At 32.7% G+C, this 20,318-nt stretch overlaps 1 protein-coding gene across 3 annotated transcripts in view; it reads right to left on the reverse strand.

The window, feature by feature from the left end:
- Window positions 1-9,945: 9,945 nt before the first annotated feature.
- The window catches only part of LOC131068003 (uncharacterized), a 73,831-nt gene continuing 63,458 nt past the window's right edge, over window positions 9,946-20,318 (reverse strand). For 2 of the 3 annotated variants that reach the window (XM_058003193.2, XM_058003192.2), the window contains exons 6-8: window positions 10,979-11,125; window positions 10,620-10,886; window positions 9,946-10,519 (exon numbers count right to left, since the gene is read on the reverse strand). In XM_058003193.2, coding sequence (XP_057859176.2) covers window positions 10,412-10,519; window positions 10,620-10,886; window positions 10,979-11,125 — 522 coding nt within the window. In that variant the 3' untranslated portion in view covers window positions 9,946-10,411. The remainder of the gene's footprint in view (window positions 10,520-10,619; window positions 10,887-10,978; window positions 11,126-20,318) is intronic. The other variant, XM_058003194.2, reaches the window with a different exon arrangement.

The following is a 20,318-nucleotide window of genomic DNA, read 5'->3' on the forward strand; positions in this document are numbered from 1 at the left end:
ATTTTTTTTAAGGCTATTCTAGTTACAAATTTCATTTTATTTTAATATTTTTCATTCTTGAAATTAAATTGTAATGACCTTGAACTTTTTATACCATCACATTTGATATATATTCAAAGTATCCTATTCAAGATTATTGAGTTTGCATTTTTTTTTTAACATAAAATTTTAACATTGAAAAAGAAAAGAGATTTGAAAAATTAGAATTGCAATGAGCAAATTAGGTTGCAAAATTCAAGATTCTAACATTGTTTTTATCCATCAATAGTTTACATTTTTTTTCCATTTATTCAACTTCAATGGCAACTTTTATTCAACTTTAACAGTTTCCTTTCATTTTTGAATTATATTTTAAAAATAAGAGGAGATCCTTAATGATCAAGAAGACACCATAGAAGTATGTGAGAGAAGATGAACAACAATTTAAGAGACACTTTTCGTAATGTTGAGAATTGTGATGAAATGTCAAAGGTTGACTCTGCCTTTGCCTTCTTTTTTAGTTTGAGTTGGAATAATTCTATTTCATTAATGCACTCTTCTTTGGAATAATTCTATTTCATTAATGCACTCTTCTTTCTTTTCACATTTTTAAAAAAAGTTTAGCATTGTTTAAATATTCTTAACACTTTGGAAAAGAATTTTCATATTTTATGATGTTTTATTTTTTTTTTGGGTACAATTTGATAGTTTTTTAAAGGTTCATCTAAAAAGTTAATTTACTTTAAAGGGTAAACTTTGGGCAATCATTCATTTTATAAAAGATTTTCAAGGTTCTTTCTTATTTTATGAAATCTATGAATAAAATTTACACTTAAAAGAAGAGGAAAAAGAAAGTTGAGTCATTTATTTGTAAATGCTTAAAAGTAGATTCCCAAAGATATTAGTTATAATAGCAAATTCTTTAGCATAGAGAAAACTAAAAGAACTAAATTGATCAAAACAAAAAAGAGTGAGCCACATAAAATGGAGTATATGAATCAAGACTATAAATAATCAATAGACCCTCTTAGGTCTAACATTAAGATTGGAGATGCATGCAATCAAACATCATAACACAAAAAAATTGGAGCAAGAGGGCCATGTCTCATCATGTGGAACAAAAGGGTTGGTAGCATCATCATATATCATTGTGAAGCTTGGGCTAATGTCCAATTTGATAACACTTAAGGGGGAATACCTAGTATTAAGAGCTTCTTGTTAGATAATCTTGAGAGGGAGAAAATTAGTGACATATCTATCTTAGTGGGCGATTATGAAAGAAGTGAACTAATTCATTATCAGTTTTAAGCAGAGGTAGATTCTAGATTCCCAATGAGTAGCTTGTAGAGGAGGTAGTTGGTGGATGTATTCTTCTATTAATCAATTGTGTCAAATGGTTCTGTAATACTGCCAAAGCAAACAATAGGTTGATAGAAGGGATTGGTCAATATAATATATTAATTTATAACAACTTTTTAGCTATAAACATCTAATTATTGCTAATCAAAACTGTGTACGAAGAGGAGAGATGGTCTTCAAAATCTCTTTCTAAGAAACAATACTACCCTCAAATTTAAAAAAATGCGAGACATCTAAAATTAGACTCCTCTTCTTTTTTTACTTCTTATATAATTTTTTTGGCAAGTCTTGTTGCCACTAGGTTTCATTGTTAAGAAGATGTGTCCATTTTATATATGTCTATGTATCAATGCATTATATATATGCAACTTTAATGCATTTATGCTTTTGCATTCTATGGTGCATATTCAAATTGAATATAGGTGCACCCATTTCATTTTATGGCATCATACCATATGAATAATTCAAATGGTACATAAGTATTGAGAACATTATTTTTGATTAATTAAGTAGGGAAGGGCCTTGATCCCAATACACAAGAATGCCAAAATAGACATGTCAACGAAACAAAGGTGTTGACCCTAAACAACCAAAATCCCCAAGGGCAAAAGCCAAAAGATACCACAAACAACAGGTTAAAAACAAACCATCGACAACAAAAAAACATACCATAAAAGATCACCACAACACAGGCAATTACAACAAGCAACCCACGTCAGATTGGGTAGGGACATCACCGACAATTCAAGGAAGATTTTGTAAGAGGAGGAAGGACAACCTTTCCTTCGATGATAAACAATAATCCAAGGAATACAATCATCCACAACACCATCACAATTGGAAGCAAGAGGGTAGGTCTCCTTAAGAGGGTTTGTTACCACAATTGACAAAGTGTTGATAAGGTATAACATCATCCACCGAAGGTTGGAGTTGAATAGGAGCTATAGGAAGAGAAGGATCCACAAGGTTAGAGGAGACCATATTAGCAGTAAGAGGCTCAACATCATGATGGGATGAGTCATCATCATCTTGGGAGTCATCAAAAGAATATCTAGAAGCTTGGATTGTCAAGTGATCACCATTAGCATCTTTCCACCAAGTAGCAACACATTTACCATATGAGAGAGCATAATCTGTAGCCAAGTTCCTAGTTGAGAAGCATCAAAGACATCGAAAAGGGAAGCCCTCATAATCCAATGAATGGATCCATTGTCTATCCCCCACCATCAAAACCATATCATCATGAAGGGGTATGGAGGTGTCAATGTCGACCAAAATTCACACAAAAATAGAATTCGTTGTGAAGGAAGTGAAATCGTCAACATTCAGAAAGCAACCTAAGGAGTTGCCAATGGCCTTGTAACATGAAACCTCCCAAAATTAGAGGGGAAGGTTAGGGAGACATATCCACACGGACACATTTAATTGAGAGGGAATGAGCACCCGAAGCTCACAACTTACTTTGTGCGAGATCTCTATCATTAGAAAAAGAAAAAGAAGTAACAAAACATCTTTTGGCATAAAGAAAGAGCTCAATCTTACTTGAAACCAAAAGCATTTAGGATTCCAAAAACGAGCCATGAAGATCTCGAAGGGAGGGCCAAAGATCTGAAAATCTAGAAACCAAACTGTAGTGCTGGTAGAAACCCTCGTTCTCCACCACATCCTAGCAGCACACCACAACTGGGGAGGTTTTGGCATGGGCGAAGATTCCCAAGGGCAGGGAGAATAACAACACTTGCCACATGAGCAAAACTTTGATCCCTAGCAGCAAAAACAGGCTTCTTAGGGGCACCACCACCACAAACCCTCGGGATCAGAGGTAGGATGCAGAGCATGGGCACCAGAACCACCCACGAATAGGGGGTCGCCCACCCCTAACTGTGCTGACAGAGGTTCCAAAGGAGAAGACTGATGCAACAGGGGCTCCAATTAGAGCCATGAAGGAGTGGAGTCAGGCTCCAAAGGTGCGAAAGGAGGAGAATGGGCGTCCAAAAGGCCATCGACCTTTGCAGGCAATGCAACTTGTAGGAGCTGAGAAGGAGATTTGGTCCCCAAAAGTGTGACTGGAGGAGGATTGGCGCCTAGAAGGGCAGCAACCTTTGTAGTTGCAGCGATAGTCTTTGTAGGGAGGAAGCTCCAAGATGGGTACGACCACAAAAGAAACGACGCATGAGCCAGGAAGAAGCAAGGGCTGAATGCATGGGGACCCTAAGAGCAGAGAGAGGGGAACCAACTGTGAATTCAGACATTGTTATTGTTATACATTGAATAATTTGAGCATGCCCAAAAATGATAGCGTTGCTAATGAAGCTTGAACTGGCCAAAGTTTTTGACTGGAAGTGACAATACCATAAATTTTAGATTGATATGAAGTTTCTATTAATTTCAAGCCTTGGGGTTCTTTGCATATCCATATATTTAAGATTGTGGTTCTATGAGGGAATCAGGCCTAATCTGTAAAGAGTGGCTAGAGAGTGCTCTTATTTTTTAATGAGTTGGATAAAGATTTTATTTTCTTCCTAGAAGAGTAGAGATTGGATGTATTTCTTAGCATAGCCACCAAAGTTTCAATGTTCTATTGAATTAATAATTTATTCATTGATTTGGTTTCTTTGCAAGATCACTTTCATTGCAGCTACTAGAAAAAAATTACTTTTGCATATGTCTCAACTATTGTTTAGATGGAGTTCTTGAGGTAGGAACTAGAGAACTAATCTAAGCTTGCTGCTTTTTAACATTCTATACTTGGTAGGGAAAGAAAGAGGCATCTCAAGTGTTAAAGGACATAATATGCAAAAGTAATAAATGAAAGTCTATTTGAGTAGTTAGATATAAGATAGTTAAAAGAATAAATGAAAATAATTAGATAAATGAAAAAGTGGATGAACAATTGAAATAATTTGTAAATGGTAGATAGAAATATATTAAAAGATGGATAATTGGGATAATTGTAAAGAGTATATAGAAATAAATAAATAAAACTAGTTAGGTAATTATGCAAACTAGATGTCATGATAATATTTATTGTTCATATATGTACATAGTTCTCTTATGTTTAAAAAAATAAGGGATGTAGCTATAATCTGGCTCCAAAAACACCACGATTTCCGCATAATACAAGGGTAAGTCGAAAATTAAAGATCTCGATCGTGCTCAGCAAAACTAGTTGTGTCTTTTATTTTTCACTTGCATTTATAACACGAAGGTTAGTCAACCATTTTGGAGGCAGATTAGCAGCACCCAAAAATAAGCATGCCCAGCAAATATAAATATCATCAAAATAAAGTGGATTATAAGTATTATAATTATTTTAGACCAAGATATAATGATAGTTTTATTGAATATAAGTGAGATCTATGGGAAAATACTTAAATTGCAAAAACTTAATATGTTCAATTGAATCAAATTAAATGAACATAATGAATACATATAATACTATGACATAAATGAATCTTTATTGAAATGAAGAGTAATTGTCAAAGGGCTTTTGGTCTTTTGGTGAAGTTGAATTGTTCCAAATGAGCCTTGGGTCGAAGGATCAATTCTTGTTGAGTAGAAGGTCCCCAACACTAAGATGAATGATGCTAAGATCATGTCTCAAATATCCTCGATGGAATGGATATCTATAATTCTCGTTGGCTCCCAACTAAAGAGCTACTAACTTAGTTTTACGATTTTGAATATCAATATTCCAAATAATATATTTGAACTTAGAAATAGTTGAAAAATGTGAAAGCTAAAACAATTTGACTTTTAAGTTGGATGGTTATAATTTATAACTATTCTGAGCAAGAAGTTGTTTGAACATAATTTTGTTCTCTTGGAATCTTAATTTCAATGTGAGAAGTGTTCTCCCCATCCCATGAAATTGAAAATATTTGTCATAAAAGGAAACAAATATAAACAAATTTTGATTTTCTTTTAAATTATTATTTTTTAAATGTTTTGTATTTTTTTTTTTGGTATAATGTTTTTTGGGATTCAACATTTTTTGGTCAAAATGCATTTCAAAGTAATCATCTTGGTAGTTGTAGAGTATGAACTAAGCTTCTCAGTGCATTACATAGTTTCAAATTTTGATCAATAGTGAAGCAATTGTGTAGTTGGAAAAGGTAATGTTCACTAGTTATTTGGTAATATTTTAAATTTAGTTTTTCCCAGATTGTAACTTACATGAAATCTTCTAGCTTTCTAGTCAGGACAGACATTTTTGGAGCCCATTAATCACTAAAATAAAATCACCTTTTACCACTATCCATAGACTCCTAAAGAAGAAGTCAATGCAATCCCAACATCATCCCCTTTCCATTTAACTCCATTATTAGTTCATTGATCCCCAAAAAGAGGGCCATCCTAGACCTAACTACCTTCATATATAGAAAACTCATGCTCCAATATTTTATGAAATACTCCTTGAAGCTCCATTGAAGTTAAGTTTGGTGAAACCAATCGATGGACCCGTATGTCCTTTTCCTTGTTCATTTGATTCACACTTCCTTCAATACTTGATAAGTTTTTAATTCAATTTGATTGATTACCTCTTAACCCTTAAAATGAGATCATTGAATTCAACTTTTTCACAATAGTTAATATTTTCATTTAGCAATTATATTCTATAAGATGCATGCAACTTGCCTAATAGATGGTAGAAAATTCTATAATAGATACACCATGAACATAATTTCCCTCTACATTTACAAGAGATAGTTCCCAAGCATGCTTGAAGTGTGTTGTTTTCTATACTCTTGTTTCCTAAAAGCATAAAAGAAACAACTAAACAATTTGAAAACACCTAGAGAATAAAGAAAAAAAGATAATGTATGAACAAAAACTAATATTATAAATAAACTGTTCGCATACGAGGGACAAATTTGAATTTGATAATAAATAAAAATGTAATTCCCATTAAGAAGCCCATGGTTAGTGAAGCAGTGTATCCAAGTGTTGTCATTATATACACAAATTTAAAAAATATAAATCCCAAGGTTGTAAAATGCCTCCAATTATCTCAAAATAGAAAGCTTAGAATTGTTACACCAATTTGTAGAAATTGAGGGCATCGACCAACATCCTTAGTAAGAAATGTGAATATAGATCTTTTTTGTTTTGTTTCAATTCTCTAATTTTTCAAGTCCATATATATATATATATATATATCCAACTTTCTTTGCTTAGAAGTTAAATATTTTACAAAATTATTAAAGTTTATATTGACATCTACATATGACTTTCCATGTATTCATGCTTTTGGCTTGTAATCAAACATTTCTTAGATATAACACAATGCTTGATTTTTTTCTTGGAAATATTGTCTTGTGCAATAAGCTCTTAACGTTTTAATATGAAGATTGTCATTTAGTCTCTACTATCAAATCTATTTATCTTGACTTTTTCTCAAGTATGCAAACTTGAAGATGAAAAGACTTATAGTTCTTACTAGACTCTTAGGTCATCTTGGCCTCAAGTAAGTGTAATTTGTAAAAAATATGATTTTGCTAAGGTCTTAATTTTTTATTTTTTTTTGTAGTGCATCAACATGCAAGAAATTATTTTAATAAAATTTAGTCTTCAAATGTAAGATAACTAAGTCAAATGTGGATACACAATGATTATTGTAGACTCACTAGATTTGTTCTTATTTAGATTTTTTTGTAATTTAATCAAACAAACTATTATTTAACTAATTACCTTCATAATTCATACCTATTTACTTTCTCTATTATTGTAAGGGTACTCATTTAAATCAGATTAATCGCTTAATCTATCTCCCAAATTTTTACTAAATCAATTAATTAAGCTATTTAATCCCTTATCAATTGACATTTTCTCTACTCACCACTAGTAGATAAAACAATTTTTGTTTAATCTCAACCATTCAATACATTTACATGGATTGATATCTCAATCTTTCTCCTTCTTCTATACGTCCCTTGCCTACTCTATGCTTGCACATATGTGTAAGCATGTTAGCTCATCCTACTCTTTGTTCACACATGTGAAAATGCCAACTCGGAAATATCTTTGATCTCCACCTCATCCCTTAAATGCTCACACATGTGTGAGCACTCTCTTCACACATGCCACCTCCATGCTAATTTTGTGAGCATTCTCTTCACTTGCCACCTTCATGATCATATATGTGTGAGAATGCTTGGTCTTCCACCTCTTCCTTCACATGCTTTCTTCTCATTCAATTTTTTATGTTTGATTAAATCTTCTCCATTGATCTTATTTCCTCTCTTGACACTTGTCAATAGGCTATGAACTCCATGCATGCAAATCCATTTGTAGACACTTAAAAATAATTATTTTAATTATTTTTAATTCCTCACATAATTAATTTATTAATTATGCAAATTCTAAATTCTCCTCAGTATTAATTAATATTGTCACTATAGTCTGTGATTGATTTATTTAATAAATCAACCCTCTTTTTAATCTTCTAAAATTAAATCTTCTCAAATCCTCCTTTTAACTAATTAATTTCAATTAATTGGTTAACCTACATGGTTCCTACAAATCATCTTCCTAATCCATCATTAACCTAATAATTCTTCTAGAAACTCCCTAAAACTCACTTAGCTTATTCTTCTAATTTTAATTCCCTCCACTCATTCTCTCTCCTATTCAAATCCTCCTACAAATCTTATCTATCCTAATCCCACCTAACCTTTCCTCTAATCCCCCTCCTAACGAGTTGCTAGTAGCTAATCATCATGATTAGCCACAAAGTCAACTCCTTGTCTCATCCATCCAACCACTCTCCTTAAATGCCATTTTCCTAAAAATCTCGCATTCCTCTAGGCATCTTATCTTCCAAGGAATTTTTAATTCCTTCTTATTCCTCCAATCCCCATGATCATCCCTTTTTGAAATTTTTTTAATTCTTCCTCTTCATTCTTCAAGAAATGTCCCAGCACTTGCTCTTCTCAAGGCACATTGGGAAGTCTTCCCAATGTGCCTTGAGGAGTGTGGAGACAAGAAATGCCTTTAAGGCATATCTCTTGGTCTCCACACCTCCTCTTGGGCTTTGTGTGGGATCACAAGGAATCTTGACCCTCCATCTTGGGTCAATCCTAGCCCTTCATTTTTTCTCTCCTCCTCCTATAAATTGAGGACTCCATCCCCTCACTTATCATCTCCAAGTTTAGTAAGTTTATGCTGTTAGTTTGAGCCTAGAAAATCACCATTGCATCCTTACCATGCCAAAATAATCTCTCATCCATACTTAGTCAAATCATCCATCTCATTCCTCAAAAATCCATTTTCATCCATTTGTGCACAATGTTGGAGAGCCATCCACATCAAGCAATCTAGGAGCAAATCGACATCAAGTTGGAGGCACATGGGCGCACTTCAACTCCATCTAAGATCCTTCCAAAGGAGAAGGTAAAAAGGTTGTGAGGTATATGCATCTTTATTCATGTTTTCATGTGATTTGAATTATATCTTTTGGTTTCATGTGTTTTTGTGTTTGATTTGCATGTTTACAATCTAATCCACTTCACACTCCTTTTCACCATCTTCACCATCTTAACCATTAACTCCATCCTTCCATCCCAACCTTCCATTTTCTATTTTGAAAATATATTAAGGAAGTCTTATCAACCTTATTTCATCACCTACCTGCATGTTATCTTTATGCTATTCATTTTGTTAATTCATCATCCATTTGCATGCTTATGTTGTCCAATTACATGATGTTTTGCAAAGAGCATCAACATTGCATAAGCTTGAAACATATCCACATCATCACAATAGAGGTATAACACATTTGTTTTTCATTGCTTTTCATTTTTTGTGTTCATTTATCTTTATTGTTTGCTCTAGATCACAAATGTGACTTTATAATTTATTGTCCTCACAAATTGTCTACAACTCAAATAAAACACGTGCCCACACACACACGCACCCATGACACACTCACTAACCCTCCCTCCCTCCCTCCTACACTCACTTGATGCCTCACTCACTCACTCACTCACTCACTCATTCACTCATTCACTCATTGTAGGATAACTAAATCAAGCATGGATACACAATGATTTGAAAAGTCAAATATAAAAGAAATCCATTTACTATTTTTGTTGGTTCCTATTGTGTATTTTAATGACAAATTTATGAAAAGCCCCTTCATAATAAGAGAAAGTGAGAACAAAACATGGTTACCTACATTTTAAAAATACCTGCCCTCCAAAACATGCTATTCTAACCTGAAGCGCCATTTTTTTTTATCAAATTGATTTAACCTAACGAAAAAAACCGTTTTTATCAAACACCATCGTATTTAACTCATATAATTGAAAAAACTATAAGGTTAACCCACTTGTAATTGAGAAAACTAACAGTTTTTTCAAACTGAACACTGATTCTTTCTTATAAAGCCCTTTAACTTTATTTTGTTTGTATTTTTTAATTTATCATATTTTTCCTATTTTAAACTCCTTTAAATGAATTCTATTTAATAAACCATGCCCAAATATATATAACTTAACCATAAATATATGATTTATCAGAGGTCTATATCCCATCAATTTATAGAGCAAATAGAAAAATGAACGCCTAACTGCCATGATGATCGCTTGTGTTTAATGGCCATTGAAATCAAGAACAAAATCATCCATTTTTTTCACATCTGACATACGCTTCATACAAATGAGCGACAAAAACATATAAAAGAGGACGCTTCATACAAATGAGCGACAAAAACATATAAAATTGCTCCTCTTTGGAAAACAAAACATTTGATATTATCAAAGTCTAATCCAAATATTTCAAATCCAACATTATATCTTTTCAATGTCATTTATAAGTGTCAAGTGCCACTGAATCATACTGTTCTAGAATCAGTTTCTAAATCGGATGCTTATTCACTTCAATAATAAGATATAATCTGTGGACTAATCCTACCTATGATCTGAAGAAATTAAAGCATATTCCTTCCCATCAAAACACTTTGTCTCAAGAACAATATTGTCATGCAAAAAGAGATACAGGTTCAGTTCAATTAAGCAGTTCATCATAATAGGCCTTGATTGTCTCAAACTACCCCTAAATGGATTCATTGATGCTAATCTTTGTGCACGAGACTACGTTCCTGTAAACCTTCCATCCAAAACCATTTCAAGCTATCTTCCAGTATCTTCATTATGTTATCTTCCTCCCATTGTCTTTGATCCTGCATTTTACCTTAGAGTAAGCTATAAAATTTCCTATTAAGTACTTACATTATAGAAGTAAACATGCAAAAGCTACATAAAGTACTTTGTAGAACTCACCCTCAAATATTTGGTTATACTTTTGAGCTTTATATCTATTTCATTTGACACCGTTCCAGAAGAATCTTTGAGGTTTACTCTATTTGCCTGCTGAAATTTCATGTCCCATGTTTTCCCAACAATGGTGGTTACATTGAGAGTCCATGCTTCTGTGGCCTTAAATCTATTTCTCACAGAGCCTCCATTGGGCCACTGTAATCCCCCTTTTGCACTCACTTCAATGCGGGCAGAATTCACTATTCCCAAAATACTTTCTTTATCTTCTTCCTGTAATTTAGATGTACACAGTTCAGTTAAGACCCAATAAATTACAGAATATTAGAAATTTTTTATGTATGGTTATGGAATTTGATACTCACATGTAGATCTATCTGATACTTTTCTGTGCCCAACAAGCGCCAATCCATCACCTTGTTCAAGCAAGATGTATCTGCAACAAAATGTTTCAGGGGATCCAGTTCGATCTGTATAGGAAACAAAGAGACACAATCTCCATCATTGTACACCTTACAAAGGAAACAAAAATGATATTTAGTCATGTTTAATAATGTAAGAGAGGCATAGCTTTCAAGTTGGCAACATCAAGAACTAACTGTGGCTGGGATTTATATATTTCTCAATTACTATTTTATTTATTTTAGTCAACAAAAAGACCCTACTTATTTAAATATTGATGAATAAGCAAGTATATCAAAATACAATACAATATTTTAAAGGTACGTTCTCTATCAGGTCTGGGCCTTTTCCGTGCTTATCTAATCAAAATATTCTAAAGGTATGAAATAAAAAAACTCAATTAAAAATAAAAAGAAAGAGAACTCTCCTTCCTCACCCATAAGATTTTGGAGATAAGTAATAAAGGGTATTGTTTTTTGTCATAACACACACTAATGTTTTAATGGAAATCATAGAACCCTTATTTAAAAAATCTTGGTTTTGAAATATTTTGTCTTAGATGTCTTGTATTTGATCATGTGTGCGTTTGATTTTGATGATTGGTATGAGATCATTTTCTATGTGTAGTGTGTTTATAACTTGTATCATGTTATTTTTGCAAAGATTCTCAATTTGGTTCTAGATTGGTCCTTCAAACTTGACATTAAGTTGCAGTGAGTACAAAAGGAGTTCAAATAAATCATGGCTTGCTTATGTGTATAACTTATTGGTATGAGATTTGCATTTTAGTAAATATTTTAGCTTGTAATATCTTCATGACTATGTCTTGAATCCATTTGCACACATGGTCTACATTGCCCTATTCTAAATCGACTTGTTCACTTGTATATTGGTCTTGCATCATTACAAGTCTTTGTTCACATGTGTATGTTGGCTAAATGAAGATTTCATATTCATACCAAACATGTGAATAAAGTTTTTTTTTTAAATTTCTATATGCTTAATCATACTCAATGTTATAACTCAAAGATTGCACCCTACAAGTTTGAAAACTTATTTCAGATGCAATAAATAGTTGTCTCCTTAGTGTGGGACCTATAAGATAGAGATAACTCTATACAGAAGGTTGGTTCTCTTAGTAACTAGGTTTGATTCACTCTCAAGGACTGAATCCTAATGTTAAGTTATTGATTAAGAATGAAAAGAGGGAAAAAATGTTTAAGAATGGAAAGATGATGATGCACCAGTGACAAGAGAACAACTGGATTTTCTTATCAAGCACAAAACAACTTCAAAGATCTAATTTACATTCAAACAAACTCATGTAATACTCTTACACAGGTTAGGAGAAGAAAGGTGAAGTTGCAAAAGGAACTGATATCCACAAGAAAAATGTTAATTCTTCAAGAAAACATAATAGAATCATACAAGAGAAAGACAATAATAGGTTTTTTTATTGGGTTTGAAGGCTGAAGCATGTTCTGTAAGTTTAATATATAGAAATTGATACTAGAAGTCTAGTGTTATTTTTCCTTTGTCTAAAATTACACTAAGATATAGAAGAAGAGTAATTGATTGCATGGGAGAAATAAAGAAGATATCTTCAAAAGGAGAACATCCTCTTTAATGCTTCAATTGGCTTCGTCTTATCCTAGGTGTAGAAGGGACAACCATAGTGATTTCTCTCATTGAAACTTCTTGATAATCTCAACTGATGTGTTGGAGTAGTTAACTAGATCTTCTTGCATAAAAATATCACTACTAATTCAAACATTTGTTTGTTTGGTTTGCATGACCAAGAGTGTCAAGAATTGCCACTACTAATTCAAACATGTGTTTGTTTGTTCTTCATTATTTCATGCACTCCTTGGTGAAAATAAAGGATTTTTATCTTTGTTAGATTTTTTGAACTAAAATCACCTCTAAGTATCACACTTGCTCGGATTTCATGATGCCAATAGAAGTCAACATTTTGGTGACCTAAATGAGCTACTTTTCGGCTAATGCAAGTGAAACTCAACTATTTTGACACCTTTCACTTCCCTCTAAAATGGACAACTAAGATCACTAAGGAGATCCAAGAATAAATTTAGTAATTGGAAGAAGGACCTATAGTAATGGTGAGTAGTTGGGAGCGGGTGGAGGAGAAGCATACCATTTGATTTGGCACGCAATATTTAAAATAATTTGAATAGGTTTGACTTTATGTTTGGCATCCATCACACAATTTGGCACTTTAAACCTTTGTTTACCACAACTAATTCAACATTTTTTTTCTTTGGTCAAGCTCCCCTCCACATTTATCAATCATCACATATGTATTAGTGGTTGAAGAAGTTAGGAATTGTTTAAAACTATCACCAAATACTAATAAGCATTATTGTGTCCATGTATTTTTAAAGAACAAAACTTTTGGTGGTTTGGATGGTTCATGAACCATTCAAAACTTGGAAACACTTCATCATTTCAGAAGTTTCCTTTGCCTCATCGACACTTTTGCTAGTTTATAAACTATTTTGAGAATGTTGATGGATTTTCAACCATTCCAAATACCAAAATACACTTGAACTATTTGTACTTTTCTTCATTTATCAACACCTTTGAAGAAAATGTAACACTCATCAAGGATTTCAAAATGTTATGAACTATTTTAGTGATTTCAACGAACCAGTCAATATCCTAAAACACTTCCTCATTTTCTCTTTTCAACTTGTTGAAACTTTACAAAAGTTATGAACTTTTAGAAACCAACAAATACACAAGAAAAACTCTCTACATAGTCAAAGTTGCATCTTCATTTTCATTTTGACAATTTATCCAAGTTATGAACCATTTTGGTTATTTTGATGGTTCATGAACCATCCAAAATATTGAGATATTTCCTCACATTCTTTCTAACACCTTTCAATAATTTTAAGAGGTTCAAAACCTTCAAGGGTTGGGGTCATATACCACATGCCAAGGATTAGAGTGTCAGAGAATCAGGAAATCATTCTAGATGAGATGTGAGATGAGGGATGACTAAAAGAGTAACTATAATAGGAACAATGTGTCAAGTGTCAGGATGTTGTGATCAAGAAGTTAGGTTTTGGCTTAACTTAGCATCAAGTAAAGGAAATGGCCAAAATTTCAACTTTGATAGATTATGAAATGCAATCAATGGAGTCTTAAGCTTTTAGGGTTTGGTGGAAATTGGTAACCCATTAAGGGCAAGACAAAAATTTCGAACAAACAAGTCTTAGTAAAGTGTTTAGAGTGCAAGGTATTAGAACTTGGGAAGAGGAAAGAAAGGGAATGGGTACTAAGGGATGGGATGGAAGTCCAAAATTTTGGTGGATGCAAAGGATAAGACTTTTAACATAATTTTAGGATTTGGGGCTTAGCAATGCCAAAGGAATGCTACGCGGATTGAAAAATTTAAAAATTTAACAAAATAATATTTAGATGAAATTTAAATAGGGACTTAAGGAAGTTTTTAGAATTGGTAGGGAAGGTATCTAGAACAACCTTGAAAGTTTGAAAGGATGTCAAACACAAAAAGTCACTAAGGAGAACATAAAAAGTAACCAGGACACAAACTTTTATGGATTTTTTTCATCTTTAGTACCTATTCAAGATGTCTTAGATTGGTTATAAACAATGGATGGAGATGGTCAAGTGCAAAACATTAGGACTAGTTTAATGAGCCTATTATTTAGCTAAGAAATTTGGTGCTATTATTAGCAAATTTTATTTATTGGAAAAATTTTATAAGCACTTGATGACTCAAAATTTTCTTGGTTTCAAGACAACATTAATTATTCATGTCAAAGATACAAACAAGATCATATTTGAAAGGTAAGTGTTATGTTTTTATGGAATTGCCTTTATCTTTATAGAAAAGAAAAAAATATAATAGAAAGCCCTTATTGTATTCAAGAGTCCATCCAAGAGTAGAAGTTATACCTACTTCTATTAGGATCTCTTAGTCAAACACAAGACTATTCCATATCCCTTCTACGATTGTTCAAAGGAATCAAGTATCTATCACTCTTAATAGTGGAAGCTCTCTTGTCCTTGCTAATAATAATGATATTCTAGTAGTATCCTTGAAATGTATACCTTATTTTATAGGTGAGAATGCAACTACTCCTATAGAACACATCCAAGATAATTCCAACATATGCTTAGTCTATACCATTAAAGTAGTTGTTTGAATCCTTGTCACTACCTTAAAAGGAAAGGAAATACAATGGTATAATGTTTGCTAGCAAATTTAATACATAACTGAGATGAATTCGATGAGAAGATTTGAAAATGATTTAAAAATACGATTAACCATCCATCCTTAATGTAAACACTAATTACTATCAAGACACCTTGATACATGTGAGACTTTAAATTTAGGTTTCAGAAGATGTGAGATAAAATTCCACCTTTAGTAAATCCTTCTCAAAACAATGTTTTCTGGTACTAATTGAGGGCTTTGTATGGTTATGTGGCTATCATGATATAATCAATGATGTGAATAACATTTCTTGATTATGATGATATAGTTATAAGATATGAAAATTACCTAATATAAACAAGGAAAATAGCTCTAAGACCTCCAATGGCTTTGTTTCTTGAGATTCCACATAATCAACCAAGTTGGACACCTTTTATTGTGGCAATGATGAAGATAAAACTCCAAAAAATCCTCGAACAAGCAAAATTTCAATCTCTAAACATTCAAATGGTAGGTTTTCATTCATTTAGGCCTCCATCTCCAAGTAGTACTCCCTAACTGGTTTTTCCATCATAAATTTCTCTGTAGACCTCATACCCAGAATGTAAAAGAATTTTTGAGTACCCATTTCAGCCTTATTTAACATATCCAATTTGTAGATGGGGTTATTTTGGACCAACATCCTCAACAATTGACTGATAATGTTGTAACTAGGTCTAATTACATGAACAAACTTATAGGAGTAAATGAGTTTTTTCAAGCATAACTTTCAGTATAGCCTTGATATCAAAAAAATAAAACCACTTTTAGATACCCATTTGGCCATTCTATAACATACATTAAAATGGGTAATGGCGTATTTTGGAACACGACTCAAATTTGGACTGCTATCCCTCTATTTAGGCCTACTCGGATTTCAAACCCGCACTTACAAAAATGAGCATAACTTCTGCAAATTTTCATGAAATTGAACCAAACTAGAATAAAATTAAACTAGAATTAATTATACTTATTTTCCCATTGGTTTCAATCCAATACAAGTCCATACAAGGACATACAACATGCTACAACAGGACTGTTATATGGAAAATTTGGGAATTGCAGCCACTAAAACGTTCATAACTTCCTCAAAACTCAATGAAATTGAATGAAACAAAAAGGAAAAGAAAGTAGATTTGATGGTATTTCATCTCCAATCATTTCTAGATCAATATCAATTCATAAAAACATGTACAATGTAAAGAAACAACAGGGAAATGTTCAAATACAATGGAGATATTTCATTATCACAACTTCAAGATTTTCAATAATTACCACCCCCAACCATGGAATTAGATTTGGAGGCCATATTTAAGCCTTTTTCAATAAAAAATAATTAGTTACAACTACCTTTTGAATGACTTGATCCTTCAACTTCCAAATATGACAAATTACAAAACATGACAAAATGTACTCAAATTGACCCCATGAGACTTATTACATTGCAAATGGTCTAAATATACCTTATTACACAAAACAAGACTTATAAACACTTAACATGTGACCATATTTACAAAAATTGACTAGGTGTCCCTGCAACATACTCTCAAACAAAAATGAACTCAAGTCCACTTGAGTGTAGGTCTTCTTTCTCTTCCTGGTCTTCCAATTCTTCTGCAACTTGTCCTTCATCTCTACAAATTTCCCTAGATCATTTTTCTTCTTCTTCTTCCATCTCTTACTGAGCATCTTCTCAACTTCAAGATACCAAAATTTGAGTTCTTTTCCATACATCTTATTGCCACTATCCATGTCTTCATTTTCATCATCATATTGTGCATAAAAATATGCATACACCACTTCTCCTTTTTCTTTATACCCTTGTCCCTCTTTATCTTCATCTACTACACTTGTAAACACATACTCACAAGTATTGTTAGAAATAAAATCTTGAGTCTCAATGGACCCATTTTCTTCACATTTTTCCTTCTTCTCAAATGGCTTAGGCTCTTCCTTCATCAACAAAGATTCTATGATGTCTAGTTCTATTGTCTCATCTTGCCTTCTCCCTTAAATAATCTTCTTGATAGGCCATGTAACCTTCTTTTTTGATTGGTAAATGCCAACTTTGCATATCAAAGAATTCCATTCTTTTTTCCATTTCTTATCACATTTCTTTTAATTGCTCCAAGGATTGCCTTAACTCTATTATCTCTTGCTGAATGTTTATTTGTTCTTCCTTCTCATTTTTCTTCTTTACCTCTCTTTCCTCTCTTTTTCTCTCTTGTTTCTTATTTTGTAAACCCTCACTTTGCAAGTATCTCTTCCACACATCCATTCTTCACACACACAAAACTATCCTCTACCCAATAGGATTCTGGAAGATGCACTCTCCAAGGCCTCTTCTACCCACTTCCTCTCAGTGGAAGAAATTTGCACACCTTCTACCTAGCTTCATCACTATTGGAGGATACAACAAAATCTCTCTCACAACTCCCTCTCAGGGTCTTCTAGCTCTGATACCAATTTGACGCAGAGAAGGGGAGGTTATGACTTCATTGGTAACCATATTTTGAAGATTGGTCCCATCTTGGAATATGCTTGAAAAACTTGTTTTGAAGTACTACTAGGAAGATTAGGCCTTAAAGGGTGAAACCCACTAGTTAAGGGTTTGAAACTTGCATTTGAAGATTGAAAGCCTTCATAGGTTTGAAATATGGCATCAATGAAGTCATAGCCACCCCTACTCTACATCAGGCAACCAACCAATCAAAATTTCCTATTAATATCTTCTATGCGTTGAATGAAGTCAAATCTTTGTTATAGATCTTTGGGAATGAATTTGTGGCTCTGAAAGTTAACAATCTCATCATAATAGACCTTATCAATCTATTTATCAAGCATATAAGCCTAATAGGTAGCCTTGTTAAGGAAATGTTTAAGGATAGGGTTGAATACGATATATTAAGCCTTTGACTACCTTTAGTCTTTTTGCTGCAAGATATTCCATATGCATTAATATAGTGAAAACTAACTTAGTTTGGGTTCGTAAATGATTTTACTTGTGTAGTTAGCCCCATAACCAAAATTAATGCCAAAATGGAGTTCATAGTATAGCTATAATGGTTAAAAGTGCATCAACACTTTTAGACTAGCAAGTTATATTAGATAAAAAATGCTACTGATGCAAGAATAGGTACAAGAGGAGTCCACTCTAATAAATTGACATGAAATAAATTTTTATGGTATCATAAGACTGAAGCATTAAGTAAAGACATCAATTCAATTTCATATAACACAATATCCAAGAAAAGAGAAATGGAGAGTGAATCATCTTCTATGGTTGGTTAAGAATCTACTTTTCAATCAACCCAAATGACTACAAAGAAAATTACTATGTAGATTTTTTTGATCCACAAGCAAATTAGACAACTAGGAAAAAATCAATCTAAAAATCAACCTTCAATTGACCACGAATCAAAGGAAGAGACTGGTATCACAAAAATCAATAAACTATTGGTTATATTTTATTTAAAATAATTGGATCCATAAAAAAAGGTGCAAATATATTATTTTCATTCATTACCTTGTTTGAAGATTAATAAAAATTTTACAAATTATTTTTAGATAAAATAAAATTTCTCTTCCACTAAAATCTTCCAAATAAATTTCTCTTAAAATTGATTACAACCATCATTAAAATGTTTTCCTTGCACTTCACTTGCAGTTTAGGATCTTTGTTCATGAGGTCCATAATTGGCATCAAAACACGGTAAGGTTCATTTTCTTATTAGCTATGGTATTAGTAATTAAAACTTTAATCCAAACATATCTTGCATCCTACTCCAAAATACAATTGGATGCTCGTCAATGACAGATTGGTACAATCTAAGTCTCAATTGGAGCCATGCACCAAGTCTCACAAGTAGTTCCTAATCTATGGAGTACAAGAGGATTGCATCAAATATGTCATCAATGACAAAGTACAAAGAGGTGTGCCAATTTATTTTCATGCATTACAACATAGATCATGTAAGAGAATACAACATGACATGGTGCAAATATAAAAACATGAAGATGATGCCATCAAAGAAGCCATGTAAAAGATTGTAGATGATGATGCCTTTGATTGGTATGTCACCAAGAAAAACGTGGTAGCAACTAACACCCCCCACTCCCCCTCCCCCACCCCCCATCGCCCCACCCCCACACACACACACCTTGGCTGTTGGTTGGAGAACACTACAAGACATGTATGATAGGTGGACAAGAAAAAAAGTGTTCCCAATTTGGTTATTTAAAGAAAAAATTATTTTTAAAAGATTTAAAAAATCTCATTAAAAACATTATTATAAAAACCCATGATGAAAAAAAAACTTTATTAAAAAATAATAAATATTTTTTTAATTTTTGAGAAAAATAATCTTTATTAAAAATAAAGTTTAAAAAAGCACACTTTTTAAATTTTTAAATTAAAAAATTTAATAAAGAAAAACATTAAAAAATTTAATATTAAATTTTTATTAAAAAACAAAGTTTTCATTTTAAAAACTTAAAAAAAATATTTAAAATTTATTGATCCTTGCAGGGGCTGTAGGGACCACCTCCAACACCTGCAGGTTTCCCTATGGTGGTAGGGCCTACAGATCGTAGGTGTACCCTGCGGTACTCGTAGGGCTTGCGGACCAACATGCCTTCTTAAAACCCAATTTTTAAAAAAATTTTAAATTCAAAAACAAAATCGCACCCCCCAAAAAAATTAACACAATTTTAATAAAAAAACAAAACTGCAAAAAATTAACTACGCAAAAAAAAATAATAATAATAATTATTATTATTTAAATGTACCTGTTGCAGAGACGTATGTATGGTAGAGAGGGGGGGTTTTTTCTCAGCTACGGGCCAACTGCTCATATTTGCATGAATGAATAGGCAATCTTGAGGTTTTTGGGCCTTTAGAGCATGATGGTGATGCCAGATTTTTCTCAAAGTTTTCCAAAATTGTAGATCGCTCTCGGGTCAAGTAAACACCCTCCACCTTCAAAGGGTTGTAGATTTGGCTTCTGGTGCCAAATTTGGACAAAACAAAAGGCGATTCTGACTTTATCAAACCTACT

The sequence above is a fragment of the Cryptomeria japonica genome, chromosome 6, assembly GCF_030272615.1.
Source record: "Cryptomeria japonica chromosome 6, Sugi_1.0, whole genome shotgun sequence".
Classification (NCBI taxonomy): Eukaryota; Viridiplantae; Streptophyta; class Pinopsida; order Cupressales; family Cupressaceae; genus Cryptomeria; species Cryptomeria japonica.